Here is a 19,217-nt window from a genome sequence, read left to right on the forward strand (position 1 = left end):
ACATTTCCATAATGGCACTGCAACCAGAATGGGGCAGTCTGCTGAGTAACCATGCAATCTTATCCGCATTATCAACCTCTTGAACCTCGCATGCATACTCAAACGCATTCAACCAGTCCATAATGTCATTTCGTTCCTCATACACACTGAGCAGATCTTTTGGAAACCGTGGATGAGAGGAAGCCCCAGAACCATGTCCAGGACCCTTGGACCCATTTGCGAACTGAAGCTTGGCCAGTTCCAACTGGTGATCCCTGTCTTTTTGTTTTTCTGCCTGGTCGATTTTCAGTTTGGCTATGCTGAATTCAAGCTCCTGCTGCCTAAACCGCAGCTCTTGCTTCTTGAATTCAAGCATAGCCTCCCCATCAACACTGGCAGAGGAAACATTAGACATTACATCCTCCCTGTCCTCGTGGTCGTGATGGATCAGTGCAGCGGCAGAACCGTCGGTTCTGCCAGTGAGAGCAGCCCCACCACCTTCTGCACTGTCCTCGGAAGTTATAGCGTCAAGCTGCGCTTTTTGCCACGCCACGATTCTCTGGATCATTTCCAATTTAGTGCCTTGAGAGGAAACCCCTCTCTCCGCACACATCTTCTTCACTGTTTCAGATTTCGAAGCATTTAAGGTTAATAAAGTATTCGTTTCCATACTGTTGATAGGACTATGGCCTTTTTAACGTTATATTCAATACTTTACTGCGTGTCCTGGTTGGAATAACCTGAAAACGCCTTAGCTCGTGCGCAACACTGGATACCTTCAGTCGTATCCCACCGCTGTACACCAATTTGTTAAGACGGATTTCTGAACTCTGTCCTGGTGGCGCAGAAGTTCAGAAGGCCAACCTAATTACTTGGAACAGGGTAACCTCTGGACAAGCCAGACCAATCAAGGTAGCGATCGCGGCGGTCAAGACTAGGTCTCAAGAGGGGTGAGGGTGACTGAAAGCCCACAGTGAGCACACAAAGCAAGAGCGCGTACAAACTACTCCAAACAGTTGTTTATATCAAAAATAGATACACATTTATTATAAGGCCTTGAAACTAATAACCACAGTAAAAGCAGCAATATACAACGATATTAAACCAACCCATACACTATCCACCCAATATATATACAGAATACACAGTTTCACAGCATTAGCAGCACGAAATATGTTATCCACCTGCAGGGGAAGGAAAACAGGCAGTGCGAACCAATGCGTGTGATATGTCCGCCTTCTGAGGCCCCTAACTAGATGGTAGTCCAATCCCTACGAAGAGTGGAGCCTAGCGCTCAAAAGTACCTGCACACGCCGGTGCCAATGGGCAGAAGGTGAAGCTCTTCGGAGGACGTTGGACAGCTCTGTAGGGCGCCCTAATGAAGGAGAACACGGTCCGCGACTCTAGCGCAGCCTCCACTGTGAGGCAGAAGCAGGGCGCGAGTACGGACAAGGGGTGCTGTATTTACAGCGGGGAAAAGCAAGGGGCACTGCAGGAGGGCGACCAGATCCTAGCTAATCTACTCACCGGTCCCCGAAGCAAGCAGGCCCGAGCTTCTCCTCGATAGATGCAGCTTCTGGCAGGTTCTGAAGAGCAGGGAACGTCTCGTCGTCGTGCAGAGTAAAAAGACGTCCCGATCGAAGAAACAAGCACAGTTTTGTCGCCACGGCAGGGCAACGGAACGGCCGGGTGTATTCAAGCCAAACGAGCACTGCTCACCTCTAGCTTAGGGTTGCTAAGCAAACGAAGCGTGTGAGCGTGCCCCGGACTCAGAATACCACCCAACCTGTCGGCGATTACAGAGCAGGACTCCTTAGTAAGCTGGTCAGTCAACTGGATGGCCCAGAGACACTTCCGAAGGCTTACGGCAGGAGTTGATGAAGGTGCCGGGAATAGCTGGTCCTGCTATTCCAATAGGTCGAAGCGCCAGTACAGGCCTTCTTGTTCGATCTTAGGTGGAAAGGGCTTCACCGGACGACAGCAATGAGGAGCAGAAGTTCTTCAGGGGGTCACCAGCGATTCCTCGGTCCAGCCTCGTGTTCGCAGGATACTTGGCTCCTGTATCCCTGGGTCCGTAAGAACTCAGGAGATCGACATGGCAGTGGTGTTTCCAGCTCCCTCTTATCCACGGTTCCCTTCGCGCCAAAACGGAGGGGAGCCAATGGGAGATCCGCTCATCAACACACATACCATACGTGGACCAATCACGGACCACAGTGGTCCCAGGCATTCACACCACCCTAGACTCTCTGGCACCCAGGATGTGTATTGGGACCAGACAGCCCAGCCCACATCCTGGGGGCACTCAAACGACATGTAGAAGCCCGCGAAAGCAACCGTGTTTCGCGGGAAACTACATGCCCAAATAAGGAAGGCCCCGGGTCGCCTGACCTGGGGGAAGGTAAAGGGAGCAAGACGGACAGTGGACGAGACAAAGGAGCCTCGTGGTCCGGCCATTTTGGGTAGCCGGGCCACCCTTTTGTGTTCGCGGCAAAAAGGTGCTCAGAACGGCAAAAGGAGCTCAAAATAAACCAAATGATCGCTGCCACCAGCCCAGTCCCTGAATGACTTGCACCGATCCAAAAACCATCCTACAAGAGTGTCTAGGGTCTGTAGAAGGCTAGAGACCCAAGAGAGCTGTAACTTAGCTTACAGTGCCCTCTTGTGTCGTGTTGCACTAAAATGGCGACACGATAAAAGAAACTACGGGAAACAGCGTTCCCCGGTACTGACTGTCTTAAGGGCATGTCAGTTTCCCCGTAAGAAAGGAGCGAAAGCCCAGAGGAGTACGGCAGAAGGCTGCACTTCTCTGGCAAAGTCAAGAAAACAGGTTGAAAACAATAGCAAAAAGTTTAGGGGTTGCCACATGGAAGGAAAGTTCCCTACAATAACGAAATCTTTCCTAACAGACTGGCTAACCTCCTTCCTCACTGACCACTCTTCCAAAGTCATACTTAGCACCTTCTCCTACCCTACTTACTCCTCTACCTGTGGCGTCCATTCTTTCGTCTTGGCTCTTTAACATCTATCTTACTCTGCTGGAACGCCCAATTTCCTCCTTCTACCCCAAATTCCAGTGCTATGCTGATGCCACAAAACTCTTCTTCAAACTTCCTACTGACGGCCTTGCACCCTTCTTCATCCCGACTGCCTCTCAGCTATCCAGGACTTGTGTGCTTCTAGTAATCTATGCCTCAACATCAGAAAAACAGAGATCTTCTGTGTCGGGAGCCCGGCAGCCGACTTCTTCCGTTCTCCCTTCAGAATTCAGAAACCTCTGAGCCATCTTTGACTCCTCTCTCTACTTCCTCCCTCATACTTAGGACATTGCCAAGAAGTGCCACTTTCAGTGTTTCCTTCTGAAAGGTATTCTAACTTTCCTCACCTTCCCCCAGAGACTCAATGTTACCAGGGCTCTGGTTCTCTCTAGGCTTGACTATTGCAACAGCCTCTTCCTTAATCTACCATCCTCTACTCTGCGACCCAGCTAATCCAGAATAGGACAGCAAGACTTATCCTTGGCCTCAAGCCCATCGACCGCATCTCTTCTGCCTTGCAAAGTCTTCACTGGCTCCCGATTTCAGCACAGATTAAATTAAAATTCCTCTGCATCACCCACAAGGCTGTCTGGGGCTGGGGACCACTGTATCTGCAACTCTTTCTGACCAAATACTACCCCTCTAGACACTTGCGTTCCTCTGGCACCAACTATTTGGGTGTGTAGTGGTTTGCTAAACAGAGAGCAGGGGGTCGATCACTTTCCACAGCGGGCTCCCTTCTTTGGAACAGACTCCCCTTCCCGCTTCGGCTTGAGCAGGATCTCCTTAAGTTCCAGAAAAACCTCAAGACCTTCCTCTTTACCTCTTCCTACCCTCCATCTCTCCCCTGCTAATCACACAGTAGCTAGACTGGTGTGCAGGGCCCTTATGCATCCTCGGGGGCCTGACCTCCCACATCTTTCATCCCACCAACTATCTATCCTCTGCACTTAGCTCAGCTCTCCCTCCACTACTGGAGGTTGCACTTACCATGTTAATAGCACTTCACCTGCTGCTCTCTATGAGCACCATAGCACCTGTCCAATACCTCTCTCCCCACTGCACTTGCATGTTCTGAACACTCACAAGACATAGTAGGTTTGCATTGTCTATCATCCCCTGTCCCCTCCCTGTTGCCCTGTGGGTGCTTTTAGACAGTATGTGCTTCATGTACAATCACCTAACAATTGAACAATAAATAAATAAATGCACAAGCTAGCATTTCCTGCCATGTTTGCTCAGAAATAATGGGGACTCGTTTGATCGTTAAATCACAGAAAATGACACTTTTTTGTGCTTTGTGATTTTACCCAGGAGCTCCAGGATGGCAGCGGACGACAACAAGCTGTGGTCAGAACACTGAATGCCACCAGTGAAGAGATTACTGAGCAGTGCTCAGCACCAGATTCCAGATCCATAAAGGAAAAACTGGGTGGATTGAATTTGAGGTGGCAGGAAGTTTGCAGGCAAGTGACAGAGAGGAAGAAAAGGTAACTTTAAAAAGAATTCTAACATGTATAAAATCCAACCATGCTTTTTATTCAAATTCATGTTTGGTTATCATGGATCTACAACATGTCTGAATTAATTGCTTATTTTATTAAATGGGAGCGATATTGCTGTTATAGAGGATTTCCTTTGCATTGATAACAGCCTTGGCTTATACTTTGCACCTATGCAGTGCAATTTGCAACAGCATTTCCACCGTGTCTGAAATACACTTCATTGCAAATATGTATTGCAGGAATTCATATTTGCAGTAAGATTATTTTCCTTAGTGCAAATCTGGTGCAAAATTCACAAATATTTGTAGAATGCACAGCGCCAACACTTTTTAAAAAGCTGTCACCTCAGTTAATCTCTCTAGGGATGTGGCCTTTTACTCCAGGATATGTTACAAATATTTATTTCCTTGCATTTTATTTTTCATTAAAATCATAGACTAAACAGTTTGATTTTTCCAACTTTGCATTAAATAGCTCTGTAATTGAAAATAATTGCCAGAGAATGTTTCAAAACACCCCCTTTCTGTTAAATTATACACTTGCAATTATTTTTCAAGCAATTGTTTTTTCCCCAAAATTACAATATAATTTAACTCTACTTCTTATTCGATCCAAAGCGTAACCTTTACCCTAACCCTAATTTAACCATAGCAATGGACTCTAACTCTTGCCCTATCCCAAAACCTAACCCTTACCTTAACATTCCCAGTAATCCTAACCCCACCTTGAAGTGTGACCCTAATCTAAATCTAACACTGACCTCAATTCATAATTTTACTGTGCCCTAATGCAATCGTAATCCCAACATTTAACTGACCCTAATCCTGTGCTAACAATAACCCTAATTTACCTTAGTCCTAGCTAACAATAGCAGCTATTCTAATCCTAGCATTGACCCTTGTATCCTTTGAACCAAACCTTAATCCTGACCCCATTCCTCAGCATATTATCCTAATGTTGCTCAGTTGATTTTCAGTGATTTTGTTCTGTGTATTGAAACGGTTTACCTAAGAAATGGTTTTGGAATTGTTTTTATTGAGCTGTGTTCATAGTGGACATAACAAAAAGACTGTATTTAGTGGGTGAATATGAGCAAGCCATTATTTTATACCAAAATTGCATGTCAAGCCTCCTGTGAATAACTGTGCCCCACTCAGGACCAATCTAATAAATGCTATTTATAACACCATGTATACCCTTTAGTTTTACAATTAGTGAAACAATTCTTTAGTATCCTAAAATGATGGAATGGAGGCTTACATTGCATAAATGAGCTGTTTGGAACATCAGTTTGTTGTCACATCCATAATGTTTAGGTACCATTGTAGACTACATATGTTTGTTTCTTGAATTGAACATAGATTGAGGATCCTCTGTCCAATGCATTTGTGCATTTCTCTATAATTGATCAGTAACAATACATTCTGTGTGATGTCTCCCACTCAGGGATGCCAGATGACTCCATGTCATGAGGGATTCCAGCACCACTCGTAGGCATTGTTTTTAACCTTAGTTTTACTTCAATCCATTTTGTTCTATTGAGGTTGCCCAACACTACATGCCAGCAAGCAGCTCATGAAGAAGTGAATGCCCTGAAATGTGACATAGCATCCCTCCTGGCATGGAGTCGTCTAGCAACACTACCCTCATACCAGATGAATCAGTGAAAAATAAAACAAGCACCTAGAAAATAATGTTCAGACAATTCCAACAGACTCAACTAATCCTGTGAACTCATAACTTGAATTGGCGCCCAGAGAGAATTCAGTAAAGCAGTGTGTGCAATGCAAGTGGTCCTAGTCATTCACTTCTCATGTCAGTTAGCCTGCATGCCGGCATCCATTACCACCTTCTGATGCAAGTATCAGCACTGACATTCAAACAGTACCTGTCACTAGAGGAAATGTGTGTATTGTCAGACACGTTGTGAAATGTGGCCTTTCATTAACTGAGTAGCTCTTAGCATGATGGGATTTATATTTTTATAGGAATATGGAGCAGGCTAGAACTCTGGGAAACCCTGCAGATCACCAGAGCTGCAAGCTATTTCAACATAAAGCTTTAAATTAGTTAAGAAAATGGCACATCCCTTTGTCAATCAAACCCAGAGTATTGACAAAACCTCCCTTGATAGCTAAATAAATCATTTGGCAAAGTTGCCTTTTATGTTCACTTACATTGTCTCTGCACCCAAAGAGCATAAACACAATGTCTAATCCTTCAAAAAGTGGCACTCTTCACCAAACTCCAAGTGGAATATAGCTGCTGCGTTCTTCATTTTATGAAATAATTGTATATTTGTGTTGAACCTTTTTTAATTATCTTATATTGTATATTTTGTTTTTTAAGAACACATTCATACATCATATAAGTATGTAACAACGAAGACATGACATAAGAAAATGGATTGATTGTATATAATGTATTAGATTCAATCACATCATAAAATGCCCAATTAGGTTTACAAATAATTCCATTAAAATGCATTGAAGTAATATAACTGAATCAAAATATCAAAATATCAAATATTCCCCTTATCTTGATATCTTAATTATATAACATTCTAGAAATTCCCAATTTTCAAACAGAAGAATTTCTCCCCTTAGGCAATGTAGCCAAAATGTTTTTTTTTTATGTGTTTATTGGTTAAAAACAAACTGTATGCACAATTAACACATCAATGTAAAAAGTACAATATAAAAATGATACTATAAATAGTTAAGGGTTGCACAACTAAGTAAGATCAAATCATCATTACAAAATTGGTCACAATGTTCTCAAATAAATAAATTAAATATGTGTTTCTCCCTCTTGACATTCAGCTAGTTAAGTGTGTTCAATTAAATGTCCCTGCTGCCTTTTAAACACTGGCAAAGCAGCATCAAATAATTCAGAGGTGTAAACTATTTTTGTGAGTAGTGTAGGCAACACAATAATTTAGAACTCAGTCCCTGTTTATATCCATGTACTTAGTTGATTTAATCACAATTGCATATTGGCTCTTTGTTTTTTCATGAGAGAAAATATCTCAAGGCATGGTTGTGCAATATTGTCCTGAGAGATCATTTGTATGTACTCCGTAGACAAGGATTTGCTAACCAGGTATTTTAAATTCTCTTTCATCAACCACTGACATTTTTTATTTTAGTTAATATTGTGCCTCCCTAATTTACTAGATCTGACTGAACTAAATCAAATATTTCTCACACAGCTTAGCCATAACAATTTGTAGAGTTGTTCATGTCACCAACACAATCCCAATTACAAATAGATTGGGACTATTTTTGATGCAATAATGCGGATCAAAAGTTGGTTTCTTAAAACAGTGTCAAAACCTATGTTTGTTTAATACAATCATAATACTGAATGAATGGTTGATGATCTTTATAATTATCTGCAAGTTATTTCCTTAACCTACTATAGTACAGGTCACCAATAAGCATGTCTGAGTAATTTGTGCTGAACCACAAAATACCCACATTTCCACTGTATTTAGGTTATTTGATATCAGATGATGTTCTGGCCAACCCGACTGCATACATTAATATCAGGAACATGCATGACACAACTTTGAACCCATTAGAATGTTATTGTAGGTACAATTATATACCTGCCCAGGTTTCTAGCATGATTCCTAGAAGCAGATGGACATATCAAATTCCACTTCTCAAAAGTGGAAACAATGAGAGGTGATCTTCTGTTTTATTTGTTGAATCAAATGTGAGACTTATTGAAATATTAGTATACAAGCACACTATTTTTGCTAAGTCAGATGCAGAAAGCATCTATAATAAACCTGAAACAGAATCAGGGAAAATGTTCATCTGTGGGGAAGATCCATGGGAATGGAATGACATGATTAGACATATTCCCCAAGTGTCTCTCTCTGATGGTGGTGAGTCAATTATAAGACAAAAATCTAGTGTAGCTACAATGAAATATGCCATACACAAAGGATCAGCCAAATTACTGACCTTTGGCCAGGTGTTGTGGGGCAATCCGCTAATTGTATTTTAGGTTATTGAATAACATTGGAGTTCCTGGTGGAGCTGGAATTTAAATTGCTTTTATTTTTTAGATGTTTCTTACATTCTTAAATTTCAGGTATTCGCCATTGGATTTATGAAGGATTTATATGTATACATGTATTTTTCCTCTGTATCTTATTGTATTTCTGTGCTGTTTTTTATGTAATTTGTGATAAGTTCATATCGAACTATAACACAATAGTGGTTGCCAATGGTGAACAGCCTGAAGATGCCTATACACCTCTGTATGGCGAAACTAACCACACCATTATCAGGAATACATGTGTGCCATGCAGCCTTCTGCTGAGTGCCCAGGAATATAATCACTTTAAATTAGGAGTTTGGGGTTGCCAAAAATTCTATTTTTAACTGCTTCCATCTACCAAAATCATATTGTTGCTTTGAGGAAGGATTTTCTTTCAGGTGGTCTGATTGGTGGGATAACATTACTTTTAGCAATATTAAGACTGCACATTATAGTAATGAAGGAATTTAATAAACTGAAACAGAACATTGTTAACAGAAGACATTTAACAAGGGTTCCAAGGATGAGGTGGAAGTGGTGAAGATATTATTATAGTATGTTACCAATTATACCATAGCAATCAAGTTCAATGCTTTATTGATCCGGATAATTGGCATTAAATACCCAGTAGCAAACCTAAACATTCTCCACAAACATCGACACCACTAGTCGCTAATTCCCAAACCACTTTATCAGTGGTTTCTTGCCACCTAATCAGAAGCAAAATGGTTCCTTTATAAACTTTACTTTTTAATCTCAATGTCACAATCTACTGAAAGAATTGAAGACTACTGGATTTCAGTTTGTACTCAAGCTGAACGATACAATCTATATTTAATTGTCAATATTATTTTATCTCTCAACAAATGTTTCTCGATTAATAACTGACTGGTATTGCACTGGTCATTATGCATTTATTTCTGGGTGCTTAAATAAAAGGTGTCTTAATTTGTGACATTGTTGTACTACTTTAGATGACATCAACTTTACACATCAGTTACCTTCTGAGCGTTGTGTTTTGATTTGTAACATTTGTGGAATGCAAGAAGTACTTAAAGTATTTTGGATTTGTTCACCAACTGCTACATTAGTGCCAATAATGGTGAATCAACATAGGTCAGACATGAGATATACAAGCCTATGTTCAGAAATATAGCATCACATTCATTATGATTATAAACGCTAAACTTAAACTATTTCTAAGTATGCCCGCTGGTTTTATGGTTTATATTTTTAAATTGTGTATATCATTATAAGGTGAAAGTTAGAACACATATAATTGACATTCCTTTAAGTTAAAATCTTAATACAAGCACAGCTGTCCCTTTTGGGCTTTGTGAATGCAAGGCATGTTATTCAAATGAAACAAACTGAGCACTTATTGAAACACTAAAATCTAATCATTTCCTGTAATGGCATACAATCAAGACAGTAGTATTATCTGCAAATGAATCTGCTTGCTTTATTGAAAACTCATTGCTATCAATGTTCATTTGTAAATAATGTAAACAACTAATCTAAGACAATATATGGTTAAACCCCAAATAGTATGTGTGACCATGTTTCAACTCTAATTTAAGTAGGGAACACATTTGTTTCCTTTGCAGCACTTCTAGGCTATTCAACCAATCGATCTGAATTATTGGGTTAGATATACTCAGTTCATGTCTAAATTATTGTTAGGTATAGTTGTTTCACTAACCTGAGGTAGCAGACAAAGTGTTTGTGAGGAGAGTAGGTCAATCCCTTTTTTTGTCTGATCTCTGTATATTAACGTAGGTCGTGCAGAAATGTGGAAAAAAAACCTGAATGGCAGGAAAAAGCCTGGGGGTAGCTTTGATCCTTCCCTGTTGATCTAGGTCTGGACACTTGAAGAGTAGACACTGTTTTCTTCTATCGATGGAGAGAGGTGTTAGAGTCTGTGGATCAGTTTTTAAAAGAAAAGGTCGAATTGACTGCAGGATAGATACACTGCAGTCCCTGGCAGTAATGAAAGGCGAGGAGTGCAGAGAACGAAATTAGGCAACCACGACAGAGACATGTTACAGTGCACCTGAGGTGAACTGTAGCATGGCCATGGGATTATGCCACAAGTATTGAAAGGCGCGGAGCCTGGGGCATGAACAACCACAACCACAACTGAGACCCATTGCAGTACACCAGAGGTGAACTGCAGCATGGCCATGGGATTACACCGTGAGGATAGAGTAAGGGGAGGAGTGTGAGTCCGGCATACGTGTGTCCCAGACAAGGCAGCCCTTCATTCCACTGCAGAGGGCTGGAAGGAGGGGGGCACTTGAAGTGTGCCGTAACAAAGGGCAAGATTGAAAGGGGAATAAACCGGTCGCTTAGCTGAAGGACAGTGGGAATAGCATAGGAAGGATTGAGCGGGTTTGTGCAAGGTGCACAAGATAGAGAAGCTGGTAAGGGGACTGGCAAGAAGAAATAACAGATGGGAAAGAGTTACCGGGTTCAGGAATAGCTGGAATCCAATTCAGCATAGTAGGCAGCTTACAAAGTTTCCAGGAGGCAACGCAGCAAGCAATGTTCAAGGCTGTATTTTATGCTGCGACTCCACCTGTTGGAGAAAGAGTGTAACTAAGCTGATGCCGATTGAAGGTTTAGACGGCTCATGATGGCGGCCATCTTGGAAGAGGCGGTGGAAGGGTGAATCAATGTAATTTCCATGTGTGCCAGAGTTTCCAGGATCTATGATCAAACAAAATATTGTTGGTTTATATAAACAATTGGAACATGCGTAAAGAAATGTATTTATTTAATCAAAAGGACAATATGTGTGTTATGGCCATGAATGTAACCAAAATACACAAGATGTTTAGAAACAGACTTGGGGAAGGGGGGCGCTGTGGAGCAGCCCAAGATGGCTGCCTAGTCTTTTAGCTCTGTGCGGTCCCGGCATCTATCTACATCTGCGGTTGACGCCACTCTACTGGACCATCAACCAGCTGGGCTGCTGCTGCCACTGCACCATGCACCTTGTGCTAATTTGGGCCAGATCTGTCCTCCCGGGACCCGGCTGTGCTGCCCCTTGCGATGTCGGGCCTTGTGCTCTCCCCGGCCCCGGCAGCTGCCTGGCTTCCGGCCTTCCCACCTGGCCCGCCTGACTCTTGTGCCTGGGTCTGCAGCTGTTGTGGTGACGGGGGTCCTACATCCTGCCCCCCTGGAGTGTCGCTGCGGCTGTGGAGGAGACCCGCTGCGGGCGCTGCGATCCGCTGCGGACTGCCTGCTGTGCCCTGTACATGACGAGAGGGGCTGCGGCTGCTTCCCGCTGTGCTGGCAGTCTGCGCGGCCTTTACCGGCTGCCAGAGATGGCAGGGAGAGCGCTGGCCCCACGGCCCCTGGTGTACCAGGTGAGAGGCAGGGAGGGTGATGTGCGGCGGTGCCCCCTGGCCGTTGCTGCTGTTGTGCGGGCCCTTGCCCATTATTGGATGCGTCGCCTGAGTGCCGCTGGCCCCCGTCCTCTGCTTCTCCACGTGGCCGCATCCATCCCTGGGCGGGGCCCGCTCCTAATACTCTCTCCTGGCCCTGCGGACTTCTGATTGAGACGGGGAACCACCCGCAGCTCAACAACTGCAGGCTCATTGTGGCCAGAGACACCCGGCCTCCCATACAGAGCGGAGGGAGGCTCCCAACCCCCCCGCCTAGTGGTCCTGGATGTGGGGTGACATGGCCCCTTCCTGGGTCGTGCGGATGGACCATACTCTTTCAACATAGGCACATCTGCCTACCAGCTGCATCCTGCGTGGCCCGTGCTGCGCACATTGCCTCGACCCAGCCACATCCACTTCTGCGAGTCCACAAAACTCGGCTGTCACTGGAACATTGCTTCAACAACCCCCAACAGGCCGCAACCTTGGGCCGCCTCACCATTACTTACTCCTCCTGCATGACTGCGCCACGTCTGGACCTCTTTCTCCTGAAGGCGCCAACGGCCCTGCTAACCCAGCGGCGGCATCAATCCTGCACCTAGGGGGGCCCTGGTCCTGATCTTTTTGCCTCTGGTGCTTCCACATGTGAGCTGCCTGGAACTGAAGTGCAGAACCACCCTAGCTGATCCAACCTGTGCTTCACATGCTGCTGGTGCATCTCCTGAGGCCTGCTCTTCCCCAGGACCTCCATTCCGCCGCGTCCCCTTCCTGCTTTCATACCACGAGCTGGTTGTGTGTGGCTCCCCCCCACAGTCAGCCCCGGATCCATACAGTGCACCTGGCTGAAGTCCCTCACAACATCATCCTATCCACCAACGCACCCTCACCACACCTGGGCCCACTCTAGCGGAAATGCCTGGCAGATCTAAGGGCACGGCGCTGGGTGGCACCATGGACAGGTTTACTCAAGCGCTCCCCCGGGGTGAGCCGGCGCGTGCATCGTCAACACAGAACCACCCTGAGCTGGATCCTCACCAAGTGGTTGCAACGCCAGATCTCACCTCACTCATGGAATCCATGGCCAAAAATGTTACTTCCATCCACGAAAAACTCAATGGCCCTCATTACGACCTTGGCGGAGAACCATGGTGCTATTTGCACCATGGTCCATGGTGCTAAGCTGCCAACTCCGCCATGGTGGTTGGCGGACTTACCGCCCCATTCCGACCTTGGCGGGGCGGTAAGTCCCCAATCCCCATTTACCCTTCCCCATTCCCATTTTTGCCCCATAGGGTATAATGGGAGTGGGGAAGGCGTTAATTACGCCACCGTAAATTACGGTGGCGTAATTAACAACAAGGTCCCTTAGCGCCATGGATTTTAACGCCTGCTAAAAGCAGGCGTTAAAATCACCATGGCGCTAAGGGAACTCGTACTCAGGCGGAAAGGGGCGCCATGGTTTACGCCGGCGTAAACCCCTTTCTGCCAGGGTCGTAATGAGGGCCAATGACATAAATGCCAATGTTGCCTCCCTAAAAACACGCATGGACCAGGCGGGATCGAGGATCACGGAGGCCGAAAACAGAATCTCGGTCAACGAAGAGGGAATTCACGCGCTCGAGACACTGTGGCCTCCCTATCGTGGGACATGAAAAGCGTTAAGGCAAAGTGTGACGATTTAGAGTCTTGCTCCCGCAGGAACAACCTGCGCATCATCGGGGTTCCTGAGAGTGCCCTCAAGGGGAGAATGGAGGACGCGGTGGAAAAACTACTTAAGGACCTGCTGGATAACCCTGTGCTCTCACCATACTTCACAGTGGAGCGGGCTCACCGGGCCCTATCACCGCGCCCCAGACCAGGCGACGTCCCCAGGCCCATCATCGCCAAGATACTCAATTATCGCGACAGAGACCTGATTCTCCGCCTGTGGCAGGAGAAGGGAGACCTACGGTCCGAGGCCCACACAATTAGAATCTTCCCAGATTTTTCATTGGTGGTGCAGCAGGAGAGGCATCAATTCCTCGGCGTTAAGAAGCTACTGAGGGAACGCAACATCCCCTATGCCATCATGTTCCCGGCACGTCTAAAAATCACTCATAATGGCAAACTATACTTCTTCACTGTCTCAGACGAAGTGGTGAAGTTCATTGAGTTACATACACCGCTCCATGGGCCGAGGAACGACCGTGCCGATGACAACTAACCACAAGCAGCATGGCCCACGGTGTTCTATCATACCTACTCATTCTCGCCTTAGGATGTGCTGATGGCAACCTCATTGTGTCTACTCAGCAGTTATGGCCTCTAACACATGCATTTGGTCCATGAACTAGCTCCTAAATGCACTGCCTTGTTCCCCTCTGTGGTTCTCGGAGCTAACCCTCTGGGCCTACCCCTTCCTGCAATATCGACCAACCAGGGGATACCCTCTGGCTCCAGAGGCCATTTGCAATACCCGTTTACCGCAGCCACACACGCGGGACAGCACAGGCTGCCCCGCACCAAGTTCATCATGCCGGCCGCACAGCACTAGCGCTCCCCACTGCAGTTGCAATGTTTGATTTTGATTTCATTTTGCTCGTCCTTATGTCTGGCCCCTGTTGGGCTGGGATTCAGGCCTATCCACGTTGGAGTTGGCCCTCCGTCCTTTATCTCCTGGTTGTAGCAGGCCCAAAGGGGAGGGTGATCTGCACTGCATGTTGGGGTTGGGCATTGAGGGTGGGGGGTGGCACAGTTGGGGCTGAGTTAATGGTAAATGACATGGCAGAGGGCTACACGACATCAACTCATTATAACATTCATAGTACGATCGCAAACGGTGGAAGGGTAATGAATACTGTTGCAGGGATGTCCCATAGGGTCACACTATGGCCCTTAATATAATGACATGGAATATTCGCAGTCTAAGTAACTTCACTAAGGCCCGCAGGGTAACTGCCTATGCCCAGAGGCATGGCATTCAGATTCTCTTTCTCCAAGAAACCCATGCCCAGGGGCGCTGAGCGACATGCCTCGCCCCGACCTGGGGCAACAATAGATACTATACGAAGTACTCAACTCAGTCCAGGGGGGTCCTAACTCTAATTCATAAGTCAGTTCAGTTCTCATTGCGAACCAGTCATATAGACCCAGATATGTAATACTTCATTGCTCACTCGCCAATATGGAATGCCTCCTTGTGAACACATATGCCCCGAACTTCGATGCCCCAGAATTCTTTGATGCCATCACCTCTATGCTCCTGAAGTATATTGGTATTCCCATCATATGGGGCGGAGACATGAACCTAATCCTAGATAATGAGCTGGACAGATCCGGGTTGGCCCGCAGAGCCTCATCACGCGCGGCCCACAGATTACATGCACACATGGCCACACTTGGACTCAAAGATGTATGGAGAGCTCTCAACCGGCAAACTAGAGAGTACACTTTCTACTCGTCGGTACATGATAGCCTCTGCAGGATAGATCTAGGATATTGCCCCGCACAATATCGATCACTCACCGCTAACACTCCGTATAACACTAGGCCAGGATCAGCCTCCCCGCTCCTCCTGGAGATTTAAATCCGAGGCCTTTCAAGACATAGTCTTCAGAGCCGACATTCTAGCTGACAAACACCTTTTTCGAATGCAATAACAGGCAAGACACCTCTGATGGTGTCCGTTGGGAGGCCTTCAAGGTCTTTATCAGGGGGATGTGCATCTCTAGGGAGGCTGGGGTCCTCAAAGTTATAAAGAATAGCTTGCAGCAATCGTAGGCGAAGTTAAAAGAACTTGAGAGGAAGTATGCCTCTTCCTCCTTCCTGCCATACTGGCACAGATCAGAGCGGAACTGGAAACATTCGAGACTCAAGCCCAGAGGGAAGTCCATTACTATGCCCGTCCTGTAGCAGCCAGGAAGTATGGTGAGGGGGACAGGCCAGGCAAGACACTATCCAGACTGGTCCGCACAGAGGGGGGCAGGAATTGCATCGACTGTGTTAAAGACACAAATGGTGCTTTGTGTTGGTCAGACAAAACCATCCTGGAGACTTTCACCGCATTTTACACAACCCTGTATGGCCCCCAGCAAGAACACAACCTACAAGACACAGAAGCCCTGCTAGACCAAATCCCCATACCCTCCTCTCCCGCTCAACCAGTGACCAACTTGAGGCTCCTTTCACCCTGGACGAGATAACTACGGTCATCTCGAACTGCCCTAATGGCAAGGCACCAGGCCCAGACGGCCTCACCGCTGAGTTTTATCAGGAACATGTAGCCATCCTGGCACCCAGACTCCTGGAGGTGTGGAACGAGTCACTGAGGCTGAACACCCTGCCCCAATCCATGCGCAAGGCACTTATAACTGTATTACCCAAGCCGGGCAAACCGCTGGACGAATGTGGCTCCTACAGACCCCTTTCCTTAATTAATACTGACACGAAAATATTTGCTATGATTATTTCTAATAGATTCCTCCCCATTATGACCCACCTAGTTCACCCCGACCAAAGTGGTTTCGTGCCCGGCAGATCCACCGCCCTAAACATCTGTCGCTTATTTAACATCTTGTCCAGAATTGACCCCAAGGCGAACGCCGTGGCGGTCCCTCTAGATGCCCAGAAGGCATTCAACATGGTGTCGTGGCAATATATGTGGGCGGTGCTTCACAAAATGGGAATTGGTCCATGCATGAGATCGTACATTAAACTGCTATACACAAGCCCAGTGGCCAGCGTCCTAGTCAACTCCAGGGCATCGCCCCCTTTCGCTTTCCATAGAGGTACCCGCCAGGGCTGTCCCTTCTCCCTTCTCCCCGATACTCTTTGCGCTCGCTTTTGAACCCATGGCTGACAGCGTTAGGGACAAACACGCACGCAAAGGTATACGTCTTCGGGATAATCCCGAGATCATCTCACTATATGCGGACGACGTGCTTCTCTATGTCAGAAACCCCGCTGCCCACCTGGACCCGATATTAAGAGACATAACTAAAATAGGCACCTTCTCAGGCTTTTCCATAAATTATACTAAATCTGAAATCTTCCCGCTTACTCCGACCACCACACAGCCACCTTGTGAATTCCCCCTCCGCTAGCCACCGATGGGCATCAGATACCTCGGAGTGCAGGTGTCCCTCACTAAAGCCTCACTATTGGTTGACAATTATGTGGCTGGGGCGCAGCTTGCAGAGGCCCAAATGTTGAAATGAAGCAGTCTCCTGCTCTCCTTGTCAGGTAGACTGTCTTTAATCAAAATGATAACCGTCCCCAAACTGCTATCCGTTTTCGCTAATGTGCCAATCTGGCCTGGATAACACTACTTCAGGAAGCTGCACACCGCATGCGCCCAATTTCTGTGGCACTCGGGCGTGGTTCGTAAGAAGTGGCAGCATATGACCCTCCCGTATGAGAGGGGGGGCTTCACTGCCCCAACTTCGCTAATTACTGGACAGCTGCGCAGGCCCAGCACTCCACATACTGGTACACGGTCACCGACCCTCCCCCACATGTGAAACTTGAAAACATTAGCAAGTGAAGGGGTCAACATCCTCTCCCTCATACTCCACCACACATTTCATGCCGACGCCCCGACTCACCCCGTAGCGGCTACAACCTTGGCCTAGAAGCGAATATTGCAGGCACAACCTGGCCACCACCCGTACTACAAATGGCTGCCCATCTGGCAGTTCGCAGGCCTCAGCCCAACACATGATAGACTCCTAATGAAACACTGGCACAACTTGGGCTACCGATCCCTGCCTGACTTTTACCCTGAAGGGAAGTTTATCACCCCGCAGACGTGGCGCCCCAGTCACTCCGGCACCACGCTGGAACTACTGCAATATTTTAGGTTGAGGGCGGTGTTCGTGCCTGGTGGCCCTCATACCCTGATGAACCCCCGGACTCGGCAGAGATCCACTACATATCCAACTCGGCCGGGGCTAGGGGGTTAGTGTCTTCACTGTACAAAATACTGATGGCTGACCCTAAAGATATGCCACCTACGGCATGTGACGCGTGGAGCAGCGAGCTGGGTCTCCCCATCACTGACGCAATGTGGAAGAAAATGTGCATGCATATTCGAACCACCTCTCTAAATGCCAGACATAGGTGCATACAATATAAGCTCCTGAATAGATTACACTACACACCGCACAGATTGGACAGGTTCACACACACCCAGGCTCGCACATGCCCCAGATGTAAATCTTCAGCTGCTGACCACATACATATGTTCTGGTCCTGCGATGCGCTGGGTCCATATTGGAAAGCCATAACTGACACTCTCTCAGAAATGACTGCGTTCCACATCCCCCCGGAACCATTAGCTGCACTGTTCGGCCTGTGGGATAACCCTGAGTTGAGGAAGGTGTCCAGGTTTTTGAATGTTGCCACAATAGTAGCCAAAAAATGCATACTACAATGCTGGAGGCGCCGATCCCCCGCTTCATTTGAGATGTGGTTGAAGGCCCTCACCTGGACTCAAACATGCGAGGAGGACTACATCAATCCCCTCCCGCTGATCTCTCGCCCCAATAATGTTTGGGCGGAATTCTGTACTTATCTGAACAATAAGGATGACTTGGAACTGCTGTCTTCCCCCTCTCCTGGTGAAGTAAACTAGCCTGCTGTTGGGCCTCATAGTCATGTGTAATTTGTATGCCTGCCCCTGCTGGTATTTCCCATGTATTGCATTACCCCCCATGTATCTGCTATGTATCGTTTTCTTTCCTTGCCTTGTGAATTGTGTTGAATGTCTGTTCTCTCGCCATGCCAATATAGAAAAGGTTAAAAAAAAAAAAATAAACAGACTTGGGGATGCTTTACAAATAAGTAAATGAAAATATTTGACACGTTGCAATTTTCAAACATTTTAGTTTCAAAACTCATTGTGCCTCATTATGAGTGTGGCAGTCTGGAAACAAGGGTGCCGGTAAGCTTACCGTCACCCTTTTTTCCAGACTGCCGCACTCCGAGTCTGCCAGCCGGGCCGCTGCACCCAACAGGTCTGACCCTGCCGGGAGCAGTAGCCCTGTTAGGCAGATTCATCACTGAAGCATCGGCACCGTTACTAACGGTGCCGGTGCTTCCGTGAGCCCATTCCCATGGAGTCCTATGGAACTCCATGGGAATGGGGACTAACATTTACTGGCACCTATCTTCCCAGTCTGGTGGCAACCCACCGGTAGCACCGGCGGCAGGGTTACTGCCGTACTCGTAAGGAGGCCCATTGCATATGCCTTAAGAGTTGTGATTCAACAATGTGA

General features: G+C 46.6%; 1 protein-coding gene across 9 annotated transcripts in view; it reads left to right on the plus strand.

Annotated features, from left to right (window-relative positions):
• DMD (dystrophin) overlaps positions 1-19,217 on the plus strand; it is a 7,616,828-nt gene that overhangs the window by 4,088,973 nt on the left and 3,508,638 nt on the right. For all 9 annotated transcript variants that reach the window (XM_069639082.1, XM_069639084.1, XM_069639079.1 and 6 more), the window contains one exon: positions 4,332-4,507. In XM_069639082.1, the coding sequence (XP_069495183.1) occupies positions 4,332-4,507 (176 nt within the window). The remainder of the gene's footprint in view (positions 1-4,331; positions 4,508-19,217) is intronic.

The sequence above is a fragment of the Ambystoma mexicanum genome, chromosome 7q, assembly GCF_040938575.1.
Source record: "Ambystoma mexicanum isolate Mex_15411 chromosome 7q, UKY_AmexF1_1, whole genome shotgun sequence".
NCBI classification, from domain to species: domain Eukaryota; kingdom Metazoa; phylum Chordata; class Amphibia; order Caudata; family Ambystomatidae; genus Ambystoma; species Ambystoma mexicanum.